General features: G+C 42.5%; 2 protein-coding genes across 5 annotated transcripts in view; one reads left to right on the plus strand and one right to left on the minus strand.

The window, feature by feature from the left end:
- Positions 1 to 14,711, plus strand: part of LOC133111510 (galanin peptides-like) — a 14,964-nt gene extending 253 nt beyond the window's left edge. Inside the window, exons 1-7 of one of the 4 annotated variants that reach the window (XM_061221929.1) lie at position 1; positions 10,598 to 10,678; positions 11,134 to 11,188; positions 12,020 to 12,091; positions 13,117 to 13,203; positions 13,927 to 13,998; positions 14,406 to 14,711. The exon at position 1 is cut by the window's left edge and continues 252 nt beyond it. In XM_061221929.1, coding sequence (XP_061077913.1) covers positions 10,598 to 10,678; positions 11,134 to 11,188; positions 12,020 to 12,091; positions 13,117 to 13,203; positions 13,927 to 13,998; positions 14,406 to 14,467 — 429 coding nt within the window. In that variant the 5' untranslated portion in view covers position 1 and the 3' untranslated portion in view covers positions 14,468 to 14,711. Of the gene's footprint in view, positions 2 to 10,188; positions 10,361 to 10,597; positions 10,679 to 11,133; positions 11,189 to 12,019; positions 12,092 to 13,116; positions 13,204 to 13,926; positions 13,999 to 14,405 lie in introns of those variants that run through there. The other 3 variants (XM_061221928.1, XM_061221930.1, XM_061221932.1) reach the window with 3 other exon arrangements.
- Positions 14,615 to 22,254, minus strand: LOC133111509 (C-signal-like). The gene is made up of 6 exons (XM_061221927.1): positions 22,011 to 22,254; positions 18,556 to 18,607; positions 17,866 to 18,053; positions 16,659 to 16,814; positions 16,128 to 16,238; positions 14,615 to 14,975 (listed from the first exon to the last, which is right to left on the minus strand). The coding sequence occupies exons 1-6, from the start codon at positions 22,155 to 22,157 to the stop codon at positions 14,862 to 14,864; spliced, it is 768 nt and encodes a 255-aa protein (XP_061077911.1). The 5' UTR covers positions 22,158 to 22,254; the 3' UTR covers positions 14,615 to 14,861.
- Between the last annotated feature and the right edge of the window lie 3 nt (positions 22,255 to 22,257).

A 22,257-nucleotide genomic window follows, 5' to 3' on the forward strand; every position in this document is an offset into this window, starting at 1 on the left:
GGTAATGCATCGCGTTGTTTCCACTGCGTCTAGTCGTGAAGAAGCCCCACGTTTGATTTTCTTTACAATCCCAACTTTGATAAACTGAAACGTTAGCCTTCTTGTGATCCATATTGCGCCAATATGCACTATTTATTAATACGCATGTGTGTGGTCATTTAATTAGTTGCATGACCTAGTTCTCGTCGTAAATTTTTAGCCTTTTACACGTTATTCTGTGTAAACTTCGCCCTGTTGCTAGTTGGACCTGAGCGTCGGTAACGATGTTTTTCCCCGTTATTGCTGGCACCGTGAGTCACGCCGGTAAAGACTTTTGGAGATGATCCAAAAGATTGAGTAGCGCTGGCTGATTACAGAAAGCATATTGTACTTTCTTTGCACAGCCCGAAGGTGAAAACGTAGTGCTTTCACAAAGGTAATGTGTAAGTCTTACAAATACAGTGGGAAAAAAGACCCCCGATTATCCCTATCTTTTCAAATAACCCATAATTGCAGTGGAACGTTATAATGTCCTGAAATTGCTAATACTGTGTTCCAACTTAAATAGCCGTGTCCATTATAATGTATTCTGAAGTGACTAATCAAATGTAATTTGCTCATGCTAATAGCTTTGACTTGATACTTAATGTTGTATTCCCACCGGAGTCTTGGAGTGTTGGCCAGCCAGCTGGTAATTAATGATGAAACAAGACTCTAATTACTAAGGGCATTTATGTGGTTTCGGTGGCTTTATATCTTTACTTCAGTCGGTGTTAAAATTGCAGTGGAGCGAATGTTCTGCTTGCAATAAGGGAACGTGTTCACTGTCTCTGTACGCAATGGAAGAGCGTGCCTGCCTAGAATAGTCACCAGTACATCATTTTTGTTTCTCATATCTTACTACCTTTGATTGATAAGAATGACATTTACTGAAATCTGTATATCTGCTCTGCTATTGCAGGAGTGCCATGTACCCAATCATGTACAGTGGGCTCAATAATTATTGGTACCCATTCATTTAAAAAATAAGTTGATAATCATATAAGCCCTAGTCCTTATCTTTGTTGTACTGTTAGCAGTTTAAATTGTACTTCCCTCTAGGGTCTTTCAGTGCACTTATCCCTGGTTATGGGTATGCACTTTACACTTTGTTGTACTTCGCTCTGGACAAGAGTGTCTGCCAAATGCCTTTAATGTAATGTCATTATTAATATGCAAAACAATTCACTAAGCAAAATAATAGTTATCATTATTCACTTTATTTCCCAACGTGTAAAGGGTAAGGGTTGTTTTCATTTGTGATAAGGTTACAGACCACACTGTGGTGGGATTTCTTTTGCCATTCCTCCATGCAAAATTTTCAGAGTCGTTGATATCCTTGGGATTGCAGTTATGGGCTCCCCTCTTCAGTTTAGGCTACAGGTTTTTGATGGGATTTACAGTCTGAGATGGCCAATGTCATTTTCTCCACTGTTTCTATGTGGATTTTGATTTTCTATGTTTGGAGTCAATGGGCCTGGGTATTGTAAATTTCTCGTACCTTTTTCGTACGATGGGCTGGTACAAGATACATCAGATTCATTCAACAAACTCTTTACAGAAAACTGTAAAATGCCGTTTTATATACGGTTCAGTAGGGTTCCATTGGATAGACGGCCAATGGGATTAACAAGAACAAGGGATGTAGGCGGTACCTGACTGGGTAGACTGCGGATCATTGGCTTTTGGAAAAATAACATGGCGGACCATTCATAAGCTCTCTTATTCCTCTGAAACTGTCCACTAAAATACTTTCTGAAAACATTTGAGGCAAGAAATAAGCAATGCAAACGGCTAGTTTCAAAGCTGATCCGAGTTCTGTGAATCTCCGCTCCCTTGCACTTCAAGCCTCTCCTTAGAAAATAGATGGAATGCATTGTTTACATGATTCTTACAGCAGGTTAGGACCATTACCTAAGAAAAAATTGTAAATGCAAGAAAATTGGTGGCTACGCCAATTTAAGAACAAATCTGTTCATAGTCTTAAAAAGGTCTAGTCTTTTTTACATGAGGCCCATTGTCCAGCAGGAAGATCTATCATTTACCACCAAACATGTCAATGGTGGTATGGCCAAAACAATTTTGGTTCCACCTGACCATAGACCACTCTTCCAGTCATAATTCCAATGACGATTGGCAAACTCAAGATGCTTTGTTTTGTTTATTGTCATCAGTAAGGGCCGTCTTCATGCCACCCTTCCGAAGAGTTTGTTGGTGTGGAGGTGCCATTTTATAGTTATTTTTAGTTGCATCGTGTGGTCACCAAGTCTCAATATCTGCCTTTCTTTAACTGTGACTCTAAGAGTTTGTTATGGCTTCCCTCACCGTCCGTAAGGACAACATGCACTTGCGTTCTCTTGACGAGTTTGCAACCGTTAAATATGTTTTACATTCATTATTGGTGATAAGTGGTATGTTTAACCATTTATGTATTTTTGCACTCATTACCAGACTTGTGATGGTCACTCTTCTAAATGGACAGTTCTTTGGTTTTTTCCTACGCTGATGGACGACACACGGATTTCGCATGCTTGTGTTCTCATTTTTATACTCTAGTGATACAGGAAGTGATAGAATAACACTATAGTTCCTTTAGACTGAGATGAACAAAATTAAGTACATTTTTACTGACAATTTCACTTTGTTTGATTTTATTCATAATCATTGTTAGGGGTGCCAATATTGACGCCTATTGATTACGGAATAAAATGCATTGAAACATGAAAGGAAATGTACTGAAGTAAAAGTATAGTTTCCCCATATGTTTGAACATAAAATGTAGATTATTATGTGTATTGTTCATTCAGCCTTCTTTCTTTTTTTTGAGTAAAGGTGGCAATAATTCTGGAGCCCACTGTATATGTCTGCGATTTCTTGAGTAATATGTACCCAAGCTTGTATATCTGCACAAAGATAGAATTTAGGCTATGTTTCTTTCGCTGTCTACCTGCAACTGTCGGCAAAGTGTTTGGTCTCGGTGCTTTAAAACATACGTCACTGGTAAATGTCTTCCTCAGAAACCTACACAATACAAAAAAAGCACATTCATACATATGACTCATGGCGAGGGGCAAAATTACTTATACCACCAAACCTATCTTGCTGTGAAGGCCAGGATGACGTCATCCAGAGGATGTGTTTTTAATGAGGGTGAGAGTACATCTAGCCTTTCGAATAAAGAACTTGGGAGAGGTCTATGAAATCCGAACGGAATTCAGTCTTAACTTTAATGCTCGTAATTATAAGACAAATTTAGTATTCTGGGTCATGGCAGTTCTCTGATGATGACACAGCTACTGTTTGTGTAAAATCTTTTATTTCCAAATATTTACAGAAAAACAGAACATAAAATTGCAGAGCTAGACCAACATGAAGTCCTTCTCCTAGTCTGCTGATGACCCTGCTTCTGGTTGTGTAAAAGCTGTTCTTTCCAAACAAAGAAATGGAAGGGTATGACTCCCAAGTATTTCTGCTTTTTCATCTTCCTTCTTGTTCTCAGGGTGGAGGGAGTTTTTCCCGCTCAGAAGTTGTGACACGTGGAGGCAGAGCTTTTTTCCTAAGCCTTCATAAGATTGCGTTTACGGGTTTTTATGACTGGTTCAGCGCACTTGTCCCTGGGTATGATTTGCCCTTTTATTGCCCATCGCTCTGGATAAGAGCGTCTGCTGAATGACTGTAATGTAATGTAATGTAATGTTTCTGACTTATCCCAGTTCGGTGCTGTTTTAATCACGTCGCCATGGGAGACACACTTTGACCTTTCACTGCTTGCATTCGTTTTAGGAAGTGAGGCAAAATCCTTTTTAATAGCATTTACTGCTCATGGTCATTCTGGGCCTCCGCACTGATACGAAGCAGAGGTCATGTGTCTTTACTCAATTATCCACGGCCAAAACCTGATTACGGTCTTATTAAATAAAACCTCCGTGCAGAAATGAAGTTTGGGCAGGGCACCGAGCTACATTAGTTTACATCTCATGCCATAGTTTTGCAGAATGTGCGTTTTAATTTATCATGGCAAACGACTGTAATATCTGCCGTGAGAGTCTCCAGGCCCCCTGGGATCCTGACCAGGAGTATGCGGGTTAGAAAATGGATGGATGGACAATAAAGCATAAATCATGTATAAAAGCCAGTTTTCCAGCTAATATCCCAAAAATCAGGCCTGACCTTTTTCTGATTTGTGTATAACACAACCCAGTTCATAATCGCCGCAGAGTTTGTTTCCTCAGACAGAATTCCCGAAACGGCTTACCTCGTTGTTTAAACTGTGCAATGCCAACTGTTTTCGTTGGCTTTTGGTTATGAATTGGAATGTGTCCATCCATGGTGTGATGGTGATTGTTTGACACTTGAGTGTTTGTTTGTGCATCACTGGATGGATCTACCGGCCACATGTTCCCATACCAAATCTGTGTCAGATTGCAACTACACACACACACACACACACACACACACACACACACACACACGTATATATGCACGCACGCAGATTCCGTGTACTCAAAATATGATGTTAGTCACTGTTCTAATGACTCATTTGCAGGCACACATTTCTCTCGGTGTGTATGAACGTACTGCTTTGTGACTGACATCATGGCACACACACACTCGCGTCATGTGGTCATCAGGTTAAACACGTTGGCCTCATTTCAGTCCTATAGTCCAGGTTCTCCATTCTGCCGACTCCATTGAAGCTGTGGCTCGATGAGTCAGCCGGTGTTAAGTTGTTGATTGGTCCCTTTCTCATAGTGACCTCTCGGTGCATGTGAATAACGGTGTTTTTTTTTTTCTTCTGTGACCGGCGTGGTTAGTTTGCTAGCTGATGCTGTTCTCTGCGAGTGTTGTGGCTGGTTTGGTGGCTGGTGGTGTTCTTTCTGCGAGCGGTGTGTTGTTGGCTTGCTAGCTGGTTGGTGTTTTGTACGTGGGTGGTGAGACGGTCGTTCCGAGTGTCTGCCCCAGGAACAGGTGTCCCACTGCTGAAGGTGTGTGTGTGGTGCGTGTGTGTTGTAGTGGTTAAGGTAAATGACTGGGACACGCAAGGTCGGTGGTTCTAATCCTGGTGTAACCGCAATAAGATCCGTACAGCCGTTGGGCCCTTGAGCAAGGCCCTTAACCCTCCATTGCTCCAGGGGAGGATTGTCTCCTGCTTAGTCTAATCAACTGTACGTCGCTCTGGATAAGAGCGTCTGCCAAATGCCAATAATGTAATGTAATGTATATATACATTTCCATACATGCTTATGTGAAAATAATGCAAATGCGGTGCATTCCTTACTTGTCCGGGGGCTTGATTCCCTAGTCTGGTACCTGCTGTATCTGCGGCCCCACCTCCATCTGTAGCACAAGCTCAGGCGGTAAGAGCGGTCGTCTGGCAGTCGGAGGGTTGCAGATTCGATCCCCCGCCCGGGCTGTCGAAGTGTCCCTGTGCAAGACACCTAACCCCCAATTGCTCCTGAAAAGATGGTTGGTGCCTTTGCATGGCAGCCAGTCGCCGTTGGTGTGTGACTGAGTGAATGAGATTCATTGTAAAATTGTTTTTCCAAATTGTAAAAAAAGGGATATTATTATTATTATTATTTATTTTTATTTTTTTAAATGGACACAGTTTTTATGTGCTCACCAAAGCAGCTTGAGTTTAGTTTGCCTAAAACTTCCCCAACAGTATGCCCTCTCGGATTTACGCTTGCGTTCTTTTGGTTAGAAGATTGTGGTTAAGATCTTGCACCTCATTGAACCCCCTTGTTGCCACAGTGTTCACATGTGCAAAACCCTTGGGTGTCCTGGAGCTTATTTGTGTCCATGGTGGAGATTTCTGGAATGGTCGTTTTGCCACATCAGTGCAGAAGCTGGAGTTCTGATATGGACCCGCGTACTTAGTCGTTTCTCCCTGGGACTACCGGTGTTAAATAAAGCAGGAAAAGGAGATCAGCTCTCGGCTCACACAAAGATAAGCCTATACTGCCCAATCGCAGAGAAAGCCGCAATCCTGCTTGTCCTTAAGGCCGAGTGCACACTCCGTAAATCCCGTACACCCAGCCTTGCTACTCGCCTCGTTCTGCTGAGGTCGACGGAGATCTTGCCTGTTTAAATGCTAATCGGGCGCGTAATATTAGCTTTGCGGAAATTACACATCAATCAGATACAGCGGGAGTGGATAGAAAAGTCAGAAAATGGAACGGGTAGGATGATTACAGGAACGTGCACCCTACCGTTCCCTTGTATTTCACAAGAAATATTATTAAAATCTGCCTCTTTGGAGAGTACTTTTCCCCCAAACGTTCACAATGACACAGTGCGTCCGCGCTGTTCTTTTTTTATTAAGCCTTATCTTCTCCTTATTTCAAAGCCTAATGATTGATATTTTGTGATCTTGTCGTGTTCCCTTTGATGGCCATTAAGATTGCTGTAAAAGCACCAGGTTACACGACCCCTCTCGCTCTCTCGCTCTCCTTCTCTCCTAACAGCGCGAATAGCCGTAAATAAGGGAGACTCCTATGGGGAGAGTTCCTACCGGCACTATTGTACCTGTGCTAACGTGACCCTGCAACACAGAGGGAAGTAAGACCCGCGCTGCGTTAGCAACAACCTCTGTTCCACCGGTTCCACAGTTCTGCTCGTGTCTGCGCGCTCATTTGCCGGAAATGATTTGTATCATGGAGGCTAAGGGCTGTGTTGCACTTTAATTGGTAAACAGCCTGGCAATGCAGTCTCCGGGGCAAGATGCACACAGCCCGGCCAAGTGGACACCCAAATACGAGAAACATTTGCTTTATCTTGTCATTTAAAAACATACAAATAAAAATATGCATTAAGAACAGGCATGATCCAGTATGTTGGTGTGTACATGCATTACAATGTTATTCTTGATTTCCCATTGCCTTAAGAGTAATTAATAATGATTTAATAACAATACAATTATGTAATAATGAATAGAATAATGAATAATTTAGCTTTTTTTTTGGTGCTTTTTTTGTTGTTGCTATAAACCAGCTGGGTACATCCTACAGACTTACAGGGACTGCATGTGCACTTTAGCAATATTAAAATGTCTTTTTTTTATTTTGCATATAGCAGTTGAGGCACTGAGTCTGGTGTGTTTCTGGAGTAGGCTCTACAGCCGACCAACAGGTCCGTATTAACACTCGATAACTAGCATCCTTGCTGTCGATGCTGAAATGCTCCCGTTGAATCCCCTGAGAATTAATTAAATCGCCTAGTGTGGTACTTTAGGAATTGATTTTCTGTGCTGTCATGTAGTCCTCTAGTGAAGAAGCAGAATGAACAGAGTTTAGCACTTTGAGTTTGAAAGGAACCCAATGGCAATGAAGTTGAAGTGCAGACTGTCCGCTTTAATTTGAGGGTATTTTCTGCCATATTTATAAATGACAGCAGTTTGTGCACATGCCAATGTCCCCCTTTATTTATCCTTTCAAACTCAAAAAGTGCTGGACTACAGAACCAAAATAACAAAAAATGTGTCGCTGTCCAATGAATTATGGTGCCCACTGTATAAATGAATGTGATTAACTATGAAATTCATAGGATGCATGTAGCCTTTGGGTGGCATGGTGGTGCAGTGGATAATACTGTCACCTTGCAGTGAGAAAATCTCCAGCCGGGGGCCTTTCCGTGTGGAGTTTGCATGGTCCCCCCCCCCCCCCCCGTGTCTGTGTGGGTTTCCTCCAGGTGCTCTGGTTTCCTCCCACAGTCCAGAGACAAGCAGCTTTAGGACGCCAGGCATTCAGTGGGGCTGTAAATGGACGTGTGCTCAGTCAGCCTATCCCACATAAATAAAGGTTAAACTGAATATTCCAGGAGCATAACCAGATTGTCCCCATACTGTTATTTTTGTCAATGATCTTTTCCCAGTTAAATCCTTCAGTACAATTTGCTTTTATTGAATTTATGAAAAAAAGAACAAATATTTATGACCTTGTGCTGATCTTTAAGAGAGTTTGTGTCATGCCATGATGGGTGCTCAAAGTTGAAGTATCTGCTTTTTAAGTATATGAGTTTTAAGTGTATGAGCTTTAAGTGTATGGTGAGCCATAATTGCTCAGGTTAGGCACTTCCGAAGTGCCACTCACTTTAATTAGCATTAAGATGTGAACATATGAACGTCTGTCGCCTTTCATGGTTATTATTGCTCTTATGTTCTCCCGTACTGTGTCTTTGACCCTGGAGGTGTGTGGAGGTGTGTGGAGGTGTGTGGAGGTGCGGCTGAGATGAAAGCAGACATGAGTTAAATACGTAACTGTTCTACATTCGAGTGCTTTTCTGTGCTTGGTTGATCTTTCCTCAGCACGGGCAAGAACATCAATCCATCCATACATTATCTGAACCCGCTTATCCTGAACAGGGTCACAGGGGGGCTGGAGCCTATCCCAGCATTCATTGGGCGAAAGGCAGGAATACACCCTGGACAGGTCGCCAGTCCATCGCAGGGCACACACACCATTCTCTCACACACTTATACACTTATACACTCATACCTATGGGCAATTTAGACTCTCCAATCAACCTAACCTGCATGTCTTTGGACTGTGGGAGGAAACCGGAGAACCCGGAGGAAACCCACGCAAACACGGGGAGAACATGCAAACTCCACACAGAGAGACCCTGGCCGACGGGGATTCGAACCCAGGACCTCCTTGCTGTGAGGCGGCAGTGCTACCCACTGCACCATCCGTGCTGCCGGGCAAGAACATGAGAGCAATAATATCCACGTAAGGCCACAGACGTTCATAGGTTTTCACTTTGAGAGTATCACCTCCCTTTGTATGTTCTGCACATGGAGATGGAGTGTAGGAGTCTGGGAGTAGAAGACAAAATGGCCGCGTCCTTCAGAGGGGAGGTGACAGGAGCAGTAACTTTCCCCACTGGACTGAGGAGAGTTGCGCTGTCTAGTCACGGTTCATCTGGGCAGTGAGGCTTCTTCTAGTGCTGGGTTAATCAAATCACGGTCTGATCAAACTGCTGGTTTTCCACCCTCCCTTTACCTGGGAGTCAGGTATGTGTCACAAGCACTAATTGCACAAGTTAATTGCCTGAGAGAAAAGAAAACCAGGGCTGGATTTGGATTGGAGGGCCAGATTTAATGAGCCCTGCTTCAGTGCTTGGGTAGCCCAGACGTATTAAAGTTGATGGCCCCCCTATTCCTGCTCCGTGTGGGTGGTGGTGTGTGGTTCTGGCTAGCCTCACTTGTCAGCCTCATAAAAAATGTTCATAATATAAAGTAATATAACTATGTATTACATTAGAAATTACTGATCAGCGACTGAGTGTCTGGAGTCGAGATTAAGGCTCATTTGTGAAACGACCTTTGTTCACAAGGCACCAAATCTCCAGTGTCTTCTGAGCAGAAGCTTTGCGAATACCGGAAACAATATTTCCATTTGAGTTGTCACCTGAATATACTTCCTGTTGAATATCCAGAGCACACTTTTATTTTTATTTTATTTTATGCCATTATTTATTTTATTTTATTTTTGTATAATTATTGTGTTGTGAGGCAAATGCTTACATTTCTGTGGATACCAGTCTTTCAGTCAATATTCATTCATTTTTAAATGAATTCATCCTGACCTAGTAGTCTGGATAATGGCCCTTTGACCCTGAACAAGCAGGTAATTTTCTCTTTAATATAATCTTATACAGCAGATATTATTTTCATTGCCACGTGTGTTTACGTACGTGGGCATTGGTAGTTATGATGACTACACTTATTACACAAGAGAGTCAGATACCCTTTATAATGAAAATGTATTTTCATTCACGAGTGATTATGCGGGTACAATTTTCTTCTAATAAAAGCCTTGACGGTTTCGACAGCCAGGTAGTTGCAGATTTAATTCTGTTTTTGTTTGGATGGGTGAGGTCAGAACCACGTCAGCCGTCGTCCGTTTATGCCAAGGCAGGCAAATCGTAATCCGATAAAGAGACTCATAACAGTTCGATTATTACATCCCCAATGGCGCAGAAGAGCACAAGAGCGCATTACCGCAAATTGTCCAACTTCTTAATGCACTGACACAGACTGCGCGGGGGGGTGGGGGCGTGAGTGGTGACGTCAAGGACAGGTGGGCTACCCCCCCCCCCCCCCCCCCCCCCCAATTCACCATAAATAAGCAAACCCATACCCGCTTACATTCTATTGCACGCCGAACACACGGAGGAAAAAAGGATGGAAAAGTTCTCTCCGAAAAATATATTCTCATAGTTTTAGTTTATGTACACTAAATTCATACTTTAAAGAAAGATATATCTCATTAAAGTTTTTAGACTTTAGCATTGTTGCCTTTGCATTTGCCGTCGAAGAAGAACCCCGTGAAATATCAAGGTGAGTTCGACATTTATGCCGTATAGAATGTTCTTGAAATGCTTTTCGTTCAGCATGGAACTTTTGATTCCACTGTTGCGTTTTGGGTTTTTCAGTTTGGTTGGGCAGCTTTGAGATTTAGGAGGAAAAAAATAAAACAAAAAGGGAGGAAAAACATATAAATAACAATGTATTACTATATGCGATTCGTTGCATGCATTAAATACCCCCCAATGATGTATTGTTTCTTTCCTGCAGATGCAGAAGAGTATTGGTGTAGTTTGCGTATTCCTCGTCTTTTGCGCAGCGCTGTCGGAGACCGTCGGATTGGTGATTGCGGTATGCTTCTCATTTCTGTCTACTTCGTGCTATGTCGGTCTATGCAAATGGCCCTCAAAATACCGAACAATACCATAGCTTGTTAGCCTATATTGTAAGCGCTGAAGGTTTTGTGGGGAAACTATTTTCTGTATTATTTTGGCGAGTGTAGAGTTGCAGCAACATCTGCGGAAAGCTCATGAGCTGAATTCGCTGATAATGGAATCACCTTGCTGATAATTTAAACGGTTTAGGCTAAAATAGATAATACAAAAAATTATGTTAAATCAAATTTAACATGCAATTTTACATTCCTCCCGATGCATTGCAAAATAAGTGAACGGTGTAAGAAAATGTCAGCGATCATTTATTTAGGCGTAATGCGCATTGTTAAATATGAATGTGAATAATCTTAAAGTAATGGTATGGATCTTCCTTTGCGAAATAACCCTCCCTTCCTACCGCACTCTTCGCAGGCGAAAGAGAAGCGTGGCTGGACTCTGAACAGCGCCGGCTATCTGCTGGGGCCCCGTGAGTATTCCTGCCGCGCATCCTTCTACCCCACATTTCATGAACACTTTAACATTTCACTAACACCACAATTACACCAGTCTTTGACGTAGTTCATAGATGTTGTTTCGAATGCTAGTTTATATATAGGCATATTCTCTGTCTCCTTAATTAATTTACAGTTTGCTTGCGACCAATTTATTTATTATTTGTTTTCCTATTTGTTATGATTTCACATTCTGCTGTAGCCTAGTTCCTAGTAGCTATGTTGCCTAACCTAATATTTGCCTGTCGGCATATACGCTGGCCTAACAATGTTTTTCTGGGGGGTTTTTTAAAAGTGGAGGGTGACAGTTAGTTTTCAGCTTTAATGTGTCCAACTAACTCTTATCTAGAGCAAGCTACTAGAAGCTCGGGAAACAATAAATTCCTTTACCTTTCGGCGCCGACGGCACCAATTCAGCGTCAAACCTCACATTTTAATGTGGTGCTCGGTGATAAATGAATGAATGAAGAACGCTGTAAAATAGATTTGAAGAAACCGGTTGCGCAATCCAGTTGTTAAATCAGGACCTAAAAAAGTTGTCTACATAAAATTGCATTGGCTGCAGCACCAATATATGAGTTTAAATAGGCTCGATTATTGACAACACACAACTAAGGCCAATGTTCAGTTCAGTTCAGTTCAGTTTTGGGGGGGGGAGCTTCCTTTCATCATCCAGGTCAATTAATTGGAAATGAAATGATCTCTGTGATGCCGAGCTCTTGGGATCTCATCGGTGCGCCGGCAAGAGCCTGCGAAATAGCCGGTGTTATAAGCACAGGTAAAATGCCATCATCCATGTGTTTCAGGTCGTATTGAACACCTTATACAGATAAAGGACAGTCCGAGTGCAAGGGGGAGAGAGGACCTGCTTGATGAATGTAAGATGGCACCTGCAGGTTACTTAAGTCAACAGAATGCGCTGCTTTCTGTGTCCGTGTTATTCGGTGTGTTTTGCGCGTACTGAACGTCGTCAAAGGCGAGGCCGCCCTGATCTTGAGTCTTGGTTTGGACGGAGTGGAGTCTGGTCTGAACGCGTCATCCTTTGTGAAATGTGTAATTGAAACTGATCTCAGTTCTTAATGTCACAAAACCTAAAATGTAACGTTAAATATTTGAGCATGCATTCAGGCTTACTGAGTTAAGCATCATAATCTAAAGCCATTTCTGACTGATGATGTCATTTCAGTGGTACCAGTTGCGTCATCACATCTCCGTAATTATGAATTGCAATCGGTACCGTGTAAATACCGTTTCAGTACTTACTACACTTGATTGACGCTACAAAAATGTACGGGGACCTGTTCAAATAATTAGTGCAGCGTTAATGCTGTAAAGGATAGCTATGTGATGGCCATGTGTTTGTCCCATCATTTAAGAAGGGTCAAGGCCTTCATCATTGTGTGAAATTATCGTGTAATATTCTGTAGGAGTCACAGTCATCTGGCTTCAGGTTCACTCTGGCATTACACCTCTGATAAACACAAAGGGGTCTAGCAATGCAATGCAGTCATTAATGAACTCTTCTGGTGTAGTCTTGCCCTTCTGTTCCCTGTGGCACTTGTGCCTTTCGATGGCGTGTCCCAGTGTGTCTCTCCTGTTTCCTGGGGGAAATCCCCCATTTTGTGTGTCTTTGCTCTTTGTTTAAATGTCAGGTCCGTCTTGTTTTGTCCTGTTAAAAGTCAATTTCGCCTTTGCAATTCTGTGACTCAGAGTGAAACCTGCAGGTTGGTTCTTTTTTTCTTTTTTTTTCTGCTTTATTTTTAAGAAGCCATTTTGTCAGGGCCTCCTCAGTGCTGACTGTGGGTGGGCCAGGTCCTGTTTGGAGACCGCAGAGAACGTGTCTCTGGCTGGTACAGTAGAGGGTGCTGTTTCAGACGGCTGTCTTGTGTGTGCTTTGTGACAGACGCCATCGACAATCACAGGGCGCTCGGCAACAAGCATGGCCTTGCTGGGAAGAGGGATCTGCCCTTGGAGGACGACTTCAAATCAAGTAAGAGTTAGGCCCCCAACTGCCCCAAATGCCCCAAAGCCCAACTGCCACAACGCCCAACTGGAGAAACAGCCCTATGCTATAAAGTTGTCCCAATTTCACCACAGTCCAGTCTAAATGGCAGCGTTTGTCTCAAAACACTGATTTCTAAAGACACAACAGCTTAAAAAATATGTTCTAATCGGTTCAATGCAGAAAACCCAACCCTTTCATCATTGATGGCAATGAGCACACAAACAGGTTAAAAACAGCCTGACTGCAGTCATTGCTAGCTATCTTGTGCTATGGCTAATACCAGGCAAGCTAACCTGCACCCATGTTAGGTTAGTATCTATGCTGCCTCTCAGACTGACTGGCTTCTGCTACTTCACCTGGCTAGTTTGAGCCAAGATAGCCTACTCGCCCTGGCCAAGATCTAAAAGATCAAGTAATCATTTCAATGGTGGCTGTGGACTGTTCCTCTATATTTCTGCATTTGCAGTCAGGATAGTATTTTTATTCAACAAAACTTTTAACAATCACCATCTCTGTGATTCCTGCATCGTAAAAATGTAACCTAAAAGTCGCTATAGCCCTCTGTGTACTGTGGAACAGCCCGTTTTTGGAGAGATCTTGGGAGTCCAGTGTGTGTAAGCTTTAGTGTGTGTGAGACAGCATGCCCTCAATCTCCTAACTGGACAGATCCTTAACATACACACACACACACATCCTGTCTGTTTGCAGGTGCCCTGAGAATAGCGGACGAGAATGTAATACACACCATCATCGACTTCCTGTCCTACCTGAAGCTGAAAGGTGAGGCTTTCCCCCAAAATCAATCAATAAATTAATCAGTGGTTTGAGTTATCGGGCTGCTGTTGCCATCTGACACAAATTATCTGTAGACCACTTGCTTTAGAAGTGATTATGAAGTACAGTGAGCAGTCATGGTTAAACGATACCAGAACATAATCCATCCACACACTGGAACAGAGACTTAACAGATACCAGACCATGGGGCCCATCCACACACTGGAACAGAGCCTTAACAGATACCAGACCATGGGGCCCATCCACACACTGCAACAGAGACTTAACAGATACCAGACCATGGGGCCCATCCACACACTGGAACAGAGCCTTAACAGATACCAGACCATGGGGCCCATCCACACACTGCAACAGAGGAGCTCCTCTTATGTTCTTCTTCTTGTGTTTTTCAGAAATGGGAGCCCTTGAGAATGTGTCCCCCTCCCTCACATCAGAAGAGTTGGGCCAGCCTTAGCCGGGCTTGGCGTCCCGTGTCCAGGACCTGATCCCGCCTCGGTACCCCTAATCACGCACTTTCCAAACAGACCCAGACACTCTGGCTGCTGCAGCCCAATCTGCTAGGACCTTCCCTCCCGCTCAACTCCTCCCAACAAACAAAGGATTGAGTTTTTGTTTTTATTTGTTTTTCTTTATTCCCAGTCAGTGGTTTTTGGAAAAATTATGTCTTATGAATAATAAAACTAGTTAAGTGCACTGGAGCCTTAATTTGTTAAGAAGTTATTCTACCAAAATAAAGTTGCAAAACAGGTGCAATGTAATGAAGGGGAAAAAGAAATTTGCAGTACGACAGTAAATTTGGTTCAAATTTCCACTGATGCTCGGATATAAACGGTCCAGATACAAAATCTTCACCAAGGCAGGGTTTCGCCCTTGTAGTTCTGGAATTGTCCGTGGTCTTTTTCTGACAATCCAGCGATGACTGAGAGCAAACCAGAGGTGCTCTCCTCCACACTCAGCATACCCTGCAGTGGCAAAAACACACACACACACACACACACACACAAATGGCAAAAGTCATCTTACAGTTTCAGCTCGCTCGACTATGCACAGGCGCACAACTAAAGAAATATCCAACTGATTTAGAGATCAATTTGCTTACAGTTCACAAAATGAATTGAAGCTCAACGTATTTCCAAACTACTGATCAACCATTTTCTTTGTCGATGAATTGAATTGGGTTGACCAGATTTAAAATGGAATTAACTCCCAGCTTCGAAAATAAAATGTTCAGCAGTTTGAAATAGTTTAAGTTTCATTTAGAAGTTCTAATTCCACACACATGACTGCTTCTCTACACGTGTGCATGGCCCTGGTGCAAATCCAGGCCACTGATTAAACTCTGAACAGGGAGACCCACAGCCAGCTGTATACCTACAGGCAGGGCCTCCTAATGCTGCTACAGTTCTATGAATAAAGACTCACCTACAGTTTAACACAAAGTAGGATTAACTCTGGATAACTGTACAGAGTGAAACCTGGGACAGTTCCATGTTCCAGATTTGGGTGGGGTCCCGGTTTTATTCAGCGCAGTTATCCAGCTAACACGGTAATCCTGCTTTGTGGGTTTTACTCAGCGCAGTTATCCAGCTAACTCGGTAATCCTGCTTTGTGGGTTTTACTCAGCGCAGTTATCCGGCTAACTCGGTAATCCTGCTTTGTGGGTTTTACTCAGCGCAGTTATCCAGCCAACTCAGTAATCCTGCTTTGTGGGGTTTACTCAGTGCAGTTATCCAGCTAACTCAGTGATCCTGCTTTGTGGGTTTTACTCAGCGCAGTTATCCAGCTAACTCAGTAATCCTGCTTTGTGATACTGGCCCCTGCATACAGGCAGTATTTATTGTGCTGTGCCGGATGGGTTGCCATGTTTTACAAGCTGGATCCCCATGGCATTTTGCAGGGGGGCGGGGGGATTTTTACCACCTTAATCCTTTCCGTGGTTAAAAAGAGGAAAGGAGAAAAGGAGGTGAAGACGGGGCGAACGAGAAAAACGTCAAGGCGTTTGGATCGGAGGTTACGAATGAGCGATTTTGAAAGAGCCCGTGAGTCATGGGGGAAAGCTGTACCATGTGACCTGTGGCGTTTACAGAGAGCCGCGGAAACACCCAGACACTCACCGTGGGCCCTCCCATGTCTGTGCGCACCCAGCCTGGGTGCAGAGCCATACACAGGACCCCCTCTGCCTCCAGCTGCCGCGCCAGACACCGCGTCAGCATGTTCAGAGCCGCCTGAGGCCACACACAGAGAGGAAATATAAAACATGTACCCCCCCCGGAAGATTTGTTTCACTTGCGCATACATCCATAGTGCACAGGTGTCAAACACAGGGCCACAGTGTCTGCTGGTTTTTGGGCTGTTCTTAGCACCTGTGGTTCATTGAAGTTGTCGATTTGCTAAATAAGCTACACACCTTGTTGTCAAGGCCTTAAATGACAGCTGATTGAAAGGAAACCCACAGACACTGCGGCCCCCTGGGAATTCAGTCTGACACCCCTGCCATAGTGGAAACAACTGCTGCTCTTACCTCCTTTCAGCTCGTCTTTAAAGGACGGCTGACATGACAGGCAGTATTTGGACTAAAAAGACGTAGGGGCGTAGGAAGGAGGGAATAGACACCGCCCTCTTGGTGTTATGGGCAGGGAGCTTGCCTTGGAGGTCCTGTACGTGTAGGCCATGAAGGTGAAGTCAGGGCCCCAGTTCAGCTGGATGGAGCCAAGGCCGGAGGACATGTTCACCACGGCAGCCCTGTGGATGCCCATCCCGCTTCCCCGCGTAGCTGCTGCCCTCAGCAACGGCAGGAACGCCTGCACCACGGAACACGCGGGGTCAGCACAGCCAATGAGCTACGCCGATACCGCATCATGTGATCGGGACCTGGCGCAGCCATTGGCAGCCCGGGTCCTGCATAGCCAATGGGGTTGCTGGGTTTTGCTCTCACTTTGAAATCACCTTAATTTCAGTGCCAGGAAACCAGGTAACTGCAGAATTAACCGCTTTAATAAACCAATTAGGTGCAGAACATGATCAAAAAATTCTAATAATCGCTAGGGCTAGGGTTGTGTGTGCATTTCAGACCTGGGGTGAACAACTATGAACTAAGTGCTTTGACCTTGGAGGTACCAATGACATTCCAGAATATTGAGAAATTGAAACAAAAAGTCTATTTTCACCAATAATCAAAACACAGCTCTGGTTGTTCATTGAGGTTGGTTAATTGACATGGACAATTCTCAGGGGTCTGTCTGTAGCAGAACTATTTAACTGTCATCAGCATCTAAAGAGTTCAAGTATTTACATTAGTATTTGCTGGAAGAATGTGTGTGTGAGGGAGATGGAGACAGTGAGTCTGTGTGTCCCTTGTGTAATGGATGTGTGTGTATGTGAGTGACATAGTCTGTGTGTGTCCCTTGTGTGATGAGTGTGTGTGTGTGTTTGTGTGATGAGTGTGTGTGTGTGTTTGTGTGTGTGTGTGTGCGAGAGTGAGAGAAAGAGGGTGAGTCTATGTGTGTGTCCCTTGTGTAATGGATGTGATTGTGTGTGTGTCTGACTGAGTGTGCGTAGAGTGAACAGAAGGTGTAACAGGGCGGCCTGTAGCGTAGCGGTTAAGGTAAATGACTGGGAACCGCAAGGCCGGTGTTTCGAATCCCGGTGTAGCCACAGTAAGATTCGCACAGCCATTGGGCCCTTGAGCAAGGCCCTTAACCCTGCATTGCTCCAGGAGAGGATTGTCTCCTGCTTAGTCTAATCAACTGTACGACACAGATCTGTGGCCTAAGAGCACATCATCAGGCACAAAGCACGAGTCCTGCAGCACTTTTGCGCATTTGCACAGAAATGCCAAACTCATCCGTGTACCTTGGTGACCATGAGCGGTGACACAGCGTTGCTTTCGAAGACCTTCATCATGTTGTCGGCAGTCACCGTCTCAAGCTCACCGGTTATGTTGATGGCAGCATTATTTATCAGGCAGTTCAGCCCCTCGTTTCCCACCAGTGACGTCACTTCCTGTACGGCGGTGTCTATACTGGTCTGGCTGTTCACGTCTGGAGAGAGAAGGAGAAGTAGTTCAGTCCGCTCCTCACTAAGGACACAAATAACTGACTGCCATGTGTAGACTACCGAGCATAGTGGTTAAGGTACATGACTGGGACCCGCAAGGTCGGTGGTTCGATCCCCGGTGTAGCCACAATAAGAGCCGCACAGCCATTGGGCCCTTGAGCAAGGCCCTTAACCCTGCATTGCTCCAGGGGAGGATTGTCTCCTGCTTAGTCTAATCAACTGTACGTCACTCTGGATAAGAGCGTCTGCCAAATGCCATTAATGTAATGTAATGTAAAAAATGTAATGTAAACATTTTGTCCGTTCCTGTATGAATTAATGACCTCCCCTTGTAGGGATATGACCATGTCACACCCAAATAAGGACAATTGTCCCCATAAGCACAGCAATCCCTTCGAAAACATTGAAATATGTCATTCTTGCCATCTGCTGGAGCAATTTATATTTTCTGAAGACAAAAAAAAAGATCAAATCAAACAGACTTACCGAGAGTTATAATGTGTACACGCGAATTACTTCTGGCCAGATCTTGCAACTCCTGTATTTAAAAAAAACTATTACAAACTATTATAAACTATTTCCATAACTCAGACAGAAACACTGACTAAATGCCTTTTAAGCCCAAGCACCTCTTAATGTGGATATTTCTCAATCATGTTACGCACAAAATGTACAAGGGTCAGTGACGAATAAGGGTTTAAAAATGGGAAGATTTTAAATGAGTTAAAAGTGCTAATTGAAGCTCTTTCTATCTTCATTAGAATGTTGTGTATATATTTCAACAAGTTTTGTTCTCTAAGAATTTAATTTATGCATTTTATTTATTAACAATTAGATTTTTCCCATCAAAAATGTCATTTGGGATAACAGTAATGTATTTTCTAATAATTTGATTATTTATTTTTATCAGCATACAATAGTTTATAGATATCCATAGTTTGATATCAACAAACATGTTCTGCTCAGGAAATCAAAATTCTATCACAATTAATATCAGAATTGTAGGCTTTTCTACTGACACAGGCTCATTTGTTGATGTTTATCACCCAAAACTTAATGCTGAAAAGTGAAAAAAGCTGGAAAATGTCTAAAGAATGCAATCCAGTAAAGGGGTTAAGATTATTGTTGTATTCTCAACTAAAGAAAACTGAATTGTGTAATATTTCAAAAGAAATCTGTGTTATCCCGCCTGACGGGCATCGTTATGCCGAATGACATACTGTGAGATTTTGCATGGGATGATCACTAAAGGTAGTTTCAGCAACAACGGTGTATTTAAATGGGCTACACATTCTATATTTAATACAAAGTGAGAGGCAACTTGTCAAATTTAAATAATCAGTAGTGAGTAGACACATTCATTACACTTAACATTTAACTTTATTTGATATGTTTAAGAATTACACTTACATTTAACTTTTTTTATATGTTGCCTTAGTAAAACATGTTAAGATTTAAAAACACTAATCTTCGCATTTTGAGCACATTAACCATTTCATATACAGTAAACATCTGCCATTGTAAAAGGTATCAACATGTAGGCAACAGTAGTAGTGTAAGTCATTCATGACAAGTCAGTATCAAGTCATTAACATTTTCATATCAATTAACATTTTCATAAACATTGAAAAGTAGAACTTTTTGATTGAATAAAATTGTCAACATACTGTAGCTATCTTCTGGGATGTTGCTTTAAAAATTAGCTTGATATTTTCTTTTGAATTAGGCTACATGGCCTTGTAACTAAAACTTTCATTTAAAATACCTCATTTTGGGTGAGATCTCCCCATCTATTCTCTAATCCATGTATTCTTCATTAACATTTTCATCATCAACACTGAAAAGTAGAACTTTTTGATTGAATAAAATTGTCAACATACTGTAGCTATATAATCTGGAATGTTGCCTTAAAAATTGGCTTCATATGTTCTCTTGAATTAGGCTACATGTAACATTCAGTTAAAATACCTCATTTTGGGTGAGATCTCCCCATCTAATCTCTAATCCAAGTATTCTCTGTGGGTGGAACTGCACATTTACATCATCTCTTTGAATTTTTCCCAGTCTGGGCTGCATAGTTTTGAGCTGCGATTGGTGGATGGCTCTGGCTCAGAGATGACTGCTTGCACATCAGACATGTAGTAAAAGATGACATCACATGTTTCTGGCCACATAAATGAGTTCTTTCCGGCAGTTTGTCTCATGCAGCTCACCTCAATTTCATTCTCCACCAGATGAAGAACTTGTCCGACAAAAAGTTGGTCATCGTATTTCACAACAACAAATTTACCGACTAAATCTGGTGTGTTGTTTTGTGTGGGCTGCAATGTTGAGTTTGAGCTTGTGGAGGCAGTCTCTTCAGATCCTTCTTGGTTGAACCGTGTTGAGTTTGAGCTTGTGGAGGCAGTCTCTTCAGATCCTTCTTGATTGAAGTCCACATCAACTGGACCATAGCAGTTACAATGGCTCCCTCCTCGGCTGCAAAAGCAGGACAGCTCTCTGTGACTGATCTTCCCCGGTGTTTGTGAGGCAACCTGATCATGGTTTCATGGTGCCTTTAACAACTGGCAACTGACTTGGCACTGCATCATCATGTCTGGACACGTCATCTTCAGATATCCAGAAGTACCTTATAGTTGAGCTTGTGTTCTCCTGTAGTGTGCAGTAGAGATCCTTTGGTGTCTGGATATCTGTTCCCATTTTCACAATGTCATCGGCACAACGTTTGATTGCTCCACCGACTCCATCGGGAGCGCCTTTACCATGGGCCTTTTCTGAGTAGTTCCATGAACGGAAGACAAAATATGCCTTAAAACATTAAAAATGTATTAATATGTTAAATATGTTATTAATACAAAATATAAATATATACTTTATGCCTACAAGCTTTAAAATAGTCATAAAAACAATAAAACTATGCATGTGTCATTCGAAGTAACAAATGTCATTGTGGGATAACAGAAAGAAACCGTCATCCCGAATGACAAACAAACTGCTTGAATTTATTTAACAGGCAATTACTTGGCCACCTATGGAAAACTATGACCTTGACCTACAACTTTTAATGTCATCTTTCACATCAAATATGCAAATTTGAAATAAAACAACAGGTTTAATGTGTTTTAAGTGTTGTCCCGTATGACACTGGATTTTGTATCATAGTGCACCAGTGACCGAAAAGGTCAAATTATAAAAATGTTAGGAGAGCTTTACTAACATTGTTGCACAGCCTGGGGATCCTTGGGAATCTTCTTTCTGATGCAACATTCTGGCACATGACTATCACAATGCCTTATATGGTAAAATTGCTCCTGAATGTCTGTTATCCCGAATGGCAACTAAAATCCCAATGTGGGGACAAAAATGTTTCACGCATAAAAATGAAATGAAGTTCAGAATCCTCAAAATATGTTGACACATCCATGCAAACACTTACACAATTATGCCCAATGGGTAGATTTAAGGTTTTATCGAGGTTTTTGATGTTTTTGGAGCATTTTTAAGCTTTGATTTTAGGTGCGGACAGTTATCCCGAATGACATTTTGGCACTTTTGAGCTCAATATCTCCTTAAATTTCCATTACTCATAATAAATACTGCTATTAGTCAATAAAGATGAGAGAATTGAGTGATATAGTGTAGTTTTAATTTAAAACTATATATTTTTTTTTTATTATAAAAATGTTTCGGACACCAAGATGGACACGTCAGGTCATTGACCCACAAACGTTTTTTACTTACATAGCTTACTACGTTCTACCTAGTAATGGGCTAGAAAAGTAGTAGACTTTGAATAGTTTTTCACACTAAAAGGAAATGAAATAACATTTTCAAATGACGGCTGTCAATTCACAAACCTCGCGTTTAACCTTTCAATAACAAAACTGTTAATGAATACCAATGTGCGACATTTTTCTGATGCATACGACGACATCCACTACCTTAGCATCCGCTGGCTTACGGGCCGTCGCAAAAACTCTGTCCGGCCCCTCGTTACTTTTCGCCAGGTCTTTTACCATTTGGAGTCCGATGCCCCTGCTCGTACCTGTGATCAGCACCGAACGGCACGTGCTAAATCCCCCGCTCATATTTTATAAGAATTAAGAAAATCTGCTGGTGACGCAGTCCGCGGGATAGTGTGTTTTGCTACTTCGCAATCACTGAAATGAAAGTGCATTCCTGCGTGCC

The sequence above is a fragment of the Conger conger genome, chromosome 15 (assembly GCF_963514075.1).
Source record: "Conger conger chromosome 15, fConCon1.1, whole genome shotgun sequence".
Taxonomy (NCBI): Eukaryota; Metazoa; Chordata; class Actinopteri; order Anguilliformes; family Congridae; genus Conger; species Conger conger.

Coding starts and splice junctions, on each gene's coding strand:
- LOC133111509 (XM_061221927.1), bottom strand. CDS start 22,157: ATGAGCGGGGGATTTAGCACGTGCCGTTCGGTGCTGATCACAGGTACG. Junction 18,054..18,555: donor TGTACACATTATAACTCTCG/GTAAGTCTGTTT, acceptor TTCTCTCTCCAG/ACGTGAACAGCCAGACCAGT. Junction 14,976..16,127: donor CAGACATGGGAGGGCCCACG/GTGAGTGTCTGG, acceptor TTGCCACTGCAG/GGTATGCTGAGTGTGGAGGA.